At 48.1% G+C, this 5,218-nt stretch overlaps 1 protein-coding gene across 1 annotated transcript; it reads right to left on the bottom strand.

Moving 5' to 3' along the window:
• Nucleotides 1-1,314: 1,314 nt before the first annotated feature.
• Nucleotides 1,315-2,005, bottom strand: LOC112548704 (serpin B11-like). The gene is made up of 2 exons (XM_025195210.1): nucleotides 1,952-2,005; nucleotides 1,315-1,803 (listed from the first exon to the last, which is right to left on the bottom strand). Exons 1-2 carry the CDS (start codon nucleotides 2,003-2,005, stop codon nucleotides 1,315-1,317), a joined length of 543 nt encoding a protein of 180 aa, XP_025050995.1.
• Nucleotides 2,006-5,218: the final 3,213 nt, after the last annotated feature.

The raw sequence follows: 5,218 nt of genomic DNA, 5'->3' as shown, positions 1-5,218 counted from the left end.
TCCTGCTCTTACTGTCCAATCCCCAAACCAGCTGAGTCCAGTCCCTGGTGCAGCCTGACTGGGGCAGACACAGGGTCCTCCTTCTCCTAGGGCAGCAGGGAAAGCAGCAGCAGCAGGTAGGAGAGGGAGGAAGTAGGGCTGTGCAAAGCTTCGGGGGCCGAATCCCCAAATCCAAATCGAATCAGAGGACCCTATAATCTCTCTGAATCGATTCGGAAAGATTGTGATTCAGACATAGACACAGCTTTAAATGTTTTTTCTACATACCTCTAGGTAGCAGGCGGCTCATGAATGCGGCAAAGCTGGGGCACATGGAGTGTCCCACAGGAGTGTGAGGGGGTTCCCCAGCAAGCTCGGCAGCACACTGGGAAGTGGACCAGAAGCACTTCTGGGTCCGCCGGGGAGTGCACTGGGGGGCGCCTGGCTTGGCGACTGGTGCCTCCTGGATCTGGGGGGGCACCTGGCGTCCCCCTGTGGCTGATTGCTGAGCCAGGGGGGCGCGGGTGTGCCCCTCTGCATGCCCCCTGGCAGACCCGGAAATGGACCAGAAGTACTCCGCTGAGCATGTAAAAGGCCCCCATGCTCCTGTGGGACACTTCATCCACCCCAGCATTGCAGCGTTCACAAGCTGCGCATAGTACCCTGAGGTATGTAGAAAAAAACATGTAAAGCTGTGTCTATGTCTGAAGTGCTGATTCTCCAAATCAGCATCAAATCTTCAGATTTGGATTCAGCTGAATCGAATCAGGGACAGTGATCCGAATCAACGAATCAAATCACTGTCCCTGATTTGGGCCGAATCCGAATCAAATAGGGCACACTTTGCACACCCCTGGGAGGAAGGGAAAGGGAGGGGATGTGCCTCTGAGCATGAAGGGTAAGAGAGAGGGGAATTTTCATTTGCTTTAGGGACTTCAAAAAAGACTCCAGAGGTTTCTGCAGCACTGGCACCGGAGGAGAGGAGGAGGTTGGGAGCAGGGGACTACAGATACCCCTGCAGTGTGGGGTACTGATTCTGAACCCTGCTTTGGGAAATCCTGGATCTGCCCCTAACCAAAGTAGTAAGACTTAGCTACAAATGTAGTGAATATAAGCATTTGGGTGGTATACCATGTACCTTTTTTGACTTTCAGAGAGCTCTTAACATTTGTGAACTGCTGGCCTACATTACATTACAGTAGGAATTCTGGTACGTGGAAGCAGAATGGACCCTAAGTCTATGGCCCCTATGAAAGGGATTGAAGGAACTATCATCAGCATTTCTAGTTTGAATGTCAAGGGATTAGAAAAGTATTGAGAAAATAAACGTTTCCCTTAATATTTCATGTCAGGCTGCAGTTCAATATTGTTCCATCTGTCCCTGGCTGTGGTAAAAAACAAAAAATGTACTTTGATTTTAAGGAGAGCACAGTTTGCCAAGAAGAGTATGGTATTGGTGGGATTGTGCCGGATAAAGAAGAAGAAAGGGTGATCAGCCATGAATAGTTCACTAGATGGCAAGGATCTTGGGTTAATGACTGCTCCTGTGGCTGCTGCTGCTGCCTCAGTGCCCTCCTCGTTAACCTCCACATAGGCCTTGTGAACAGCCTCTGATATATATAGAGATTTTATTTCTGATATTGCAGAAAGATCAGCTTTTAACTCACCAAAGACGTCAGTCATCCCCATTTCTTTTAAAGATGATTTGAGATTAAACATGTCCTCAAGTTTGAACCTTGGAAGATACACCTCCACTTTTCTCTCCATCAGGCTTTCTGAGGAGGTCCAAAGTGCTAATTTCTCAGCAATCATTGTCCTTTCAATCTACAGGAACAAAAAAGAGAGATCAAAATAAACTATAGAGGAATGAGAGATTATTAAAATGTTAGCTCTTCATTCAAGTTGAATTCAGATAGAAATGAAAGGCAGGGTCCAGGCACTTATGTATTATTCCACAGGATAATGTCTTTACCTTTTTCAGGCCATTATCTCTATTGGTGATGTCATCTGGTAGCAGTATGATCATACTCAGTGATTTTTTTATTATAAGGGAGTTCAAGAATTTTAGCGTTGATCCCTTGTACGTGGTTCATTTTAAATCTGCTTTGCTGATACATCAGCTACACAGATTTTTTGTCATTCTTGTTAAAAGAAAATTGTAGGTAAAAAAAAAATATATATATATATACACACACACATATACATGCACAGTTAATAGATACCGTCTTCCTGTATGTCAGCATATGATACAATGTCAGTGTTCTATATTTATCTCTTTCACATTTGCAAGATGATTATCTGTCATTGATTAAATATTTCACAAATCCTATTTATCTTGTTTAATGAGAAAGTCTACATCATGGCATCTTAGAGAGCTGTCAGAGATGCTGCTTAAAGTGGAATTATTATTATTTGACAAGTAGAGGGTAATGCATACTGGACAAAGCAAGACAATGTAGTATGTTAATGCTATGGACTTTGATTCCTATGGGCCACGGGCCAGTTTGCATTTTGTGAACCCTAACACTAGGCAGGATAGTCAGTATTGAACTGGTAAAAGGCAGAGTTGTATTACAAGAATCAGGCTGATTTGTTCCAGTGCAAAGGCCGTACTTTGCTTTCATTTGCCCTGATGTAATTCCAGGGTAGCTACATTGATCTTTTTTGGAGTTACCCCCAGATTTATAATCCTGTAACAGTCTGACACGGAGCCTGCTTAAGGCCGGGTCTCAACATGGGCCCACCCCCTTGTCTATGTGGGACAGTCCACCCAATCTTACATGCAACGACTTGCTGTTTTATAAACTGGTGTAAAATGTGGGAGGCTGCTCATTTGAATGCCCTGAGGCCGGGGGACATTGTACACGGTTCCATACCACTCCCACACGGTGTCCCATGCCTCGCAGATGGCATCATAAGTTGATCATAACTCTGGCCCGAGGCTGAGCCAACTCGGCCCCTTGCTGGGCCTCTCACATTCTATTCGCGCGCTCCGCCCCGCTCACAAGACCTCGTTCACTCCGCCCCGTCTCACAGGGCCTCCTACATACTGCTCCTCACTGGGCCACTCTCAACTCGCCCTGCTCCTCCTAAGCAACGCCCCTGGGCCATCAGGCTTACCTACTCCCACGCTGGCCAGTGCACAGGCAGCACTTTCGGGTCGCTCAAGCAATCCCTATTCTACGAGGCACTGACCTTATGCCCTGCCCTGGGTAGAGCTCAGCCTCTAACCCCTTGCTGGGCAACTTACTCCTGTTGTCCCTCACATGGGGGTTGGCCCATGTGCTGCCCTTCAGGCTTCTCCTGCAACCCTACTCAGCCCTTCAGGTCACCCTATGCAACCCTACTCCGTACCCACCAACACCCAGGTCTTCAGGCCACAATGGTGCACCCTACTCTGGGTTGGCTACACACAACTTCTGTCCCACTCACTGGGGCTGCTCCCTTCCACTGCTTCCACTCTGAGGCCTCCAGAGTCTTACACCCCTGCGGGGCTCAGATGCCTCTCTCCAGGCATGCTTGGCCCTCCCACTGTCTCTCCCCACTCATAATTACCCACAAAACAGTGGGGACTGGGATTATAAGGCACCCCTATCTGCCTTTCACTGGAGAGGCAAATGACCTGGCATTTCTGGGGAATTGCCCCACCACGGGCAGTCCCACCAAGCCATCCTTCCTCAGCAGGTTGCTGTTTTACATCATACCCAGGACCAGGAGCTTCCTGCCATCTCCATAGCTCCTGCCCTTACCTCCAAAATGTTCCAAGCAGCAGCTCGGCCGGATGTGGTTATTCCAGCTGCCAGCAGCACTCTGCTCCCTCAGTCCTGAGAGCCTGGATCGAAAATGGAGACAACTCAGTCCTCTCCTCCTATCCCAGAGCTCTCCTCCAGTCATGGGACTGCCTCATCAGCACTAGCTCACACCTGCAGGCTGCCCTGCTGCCTGCTCTCAAGCCTTAAGAGCGGCAGGCACCAACTGGTGCCCTGCCACACTGAGAGAAAAGGTGGATGCACTTTAAATAGGGCATCCAGTTCGCTAATGTTAACCCACTGAGAAATTTGCAAAAAGCACACTTAAGGTGCTTAGTCTCATTTGCAAAAGTTATATAGGCACTTATGGCTAATAAAGGACTTGGGTACCTACAAATTCAGTGTTGCAATGCCTGGGTAAGATGTATAGACTTGCTACACAGACTATGTGAAAAAATGAGGCATGGCAAAAGGGAAGCTACCTAGAGCTAGCCAACAAGAAGACCGAGATGTTTCTGAATTCCTACCTCTCTACCTTATTCAGGAATGTAGATAGGTGCCTCCATGGACTGGGCATCTAGAGCCCAGAATCTTCTCCTGAAGGTAGGTATCTTTATCTGCTCTTTTGAGAAAAGCTGGGCAGGGAGCACACTTTGCTCTTAACATATTTGTAGAAGGGAAGGGATGGTATAACAGGGCCCTTTTAATCCCCATTACAGGGGAAAGGGGGCAGAGCCTTTCAAGGAAAATTGACAGGCTGGAGGCCTTGCTCCTTAGAGAAATCATACTATCATAATGCTTAGGGTCGGAAGGGATCTAAACAGCTCATCAGGTCTGACCTGCTGTCCCGGGCAGGAACGGGTGCTGGGGTCATATCAGGATGATATTAACCCTCATTAAATGGGTTAATTTGTCATGCAATCAGGCTCTTTTAAAGCACTCTGCAGCTGTGCAGAGTCAGGGCATGCCTGTAGAGTGCTTTTAGGGGGCCAATCATGTGATAACTATCACTTCTGTCAGTGCCCATCACCTCCCTGGACCTGTATGTGATGCATCTGTAGATACATGACAAGGTCCGGTTAGCCTTAGTGACACCTTCCTCGTATTGGCGGCTCATGTTCATCCTGGTGTCAACAATGACTCCGAGATCCCTTTCTGCCACCGTGTTGACAAGAAGGGTATTCCCCAGCCTATAGGTGTGGAAGGAAATATAAAGGAAGGGCCCCAACAGTGTAGGGTCAGAAGGGTTCTGATCAGGCAGCAGGCAAAGAACTGCTGGAGGAGGAGAAGAAACCTCAGGCTATGACATGGGTAAGCCTGGAGAGAACTGAGGGAGGCCTAACAGGAGGCAAAAAAGGCCAGCTTAGTGCTGGGCCTGTTCAGAAGGATTCAGGAGTTTGAAAAAGAAGGGGCTGGCCTGGAAAAAGACAACTAGTGGACTCACCAGGTAGGAAAAAGTCCGGTAGAGATAGGCAACAAAAATAAAAGGG

The sequence above is a fragment of the Alligator sinensis genome, unplaced genomic scaffold (genome assembly GCF_000455745.1).
Source record: "Alligator sinensis unplaced genomic scaffold, ASM45574v1 scaffold935_1, whole genome shotgun sequence".
NCBI lineage: Eukaryota > Metazoa > Chordata > Crocodylia > Alligatoridae > Alligator > Alligator sinensis.
Note: the sequence above shows the minus strand (reverse complement) of the source record. Positions and strands in the feature narration are given on the sequence as shown.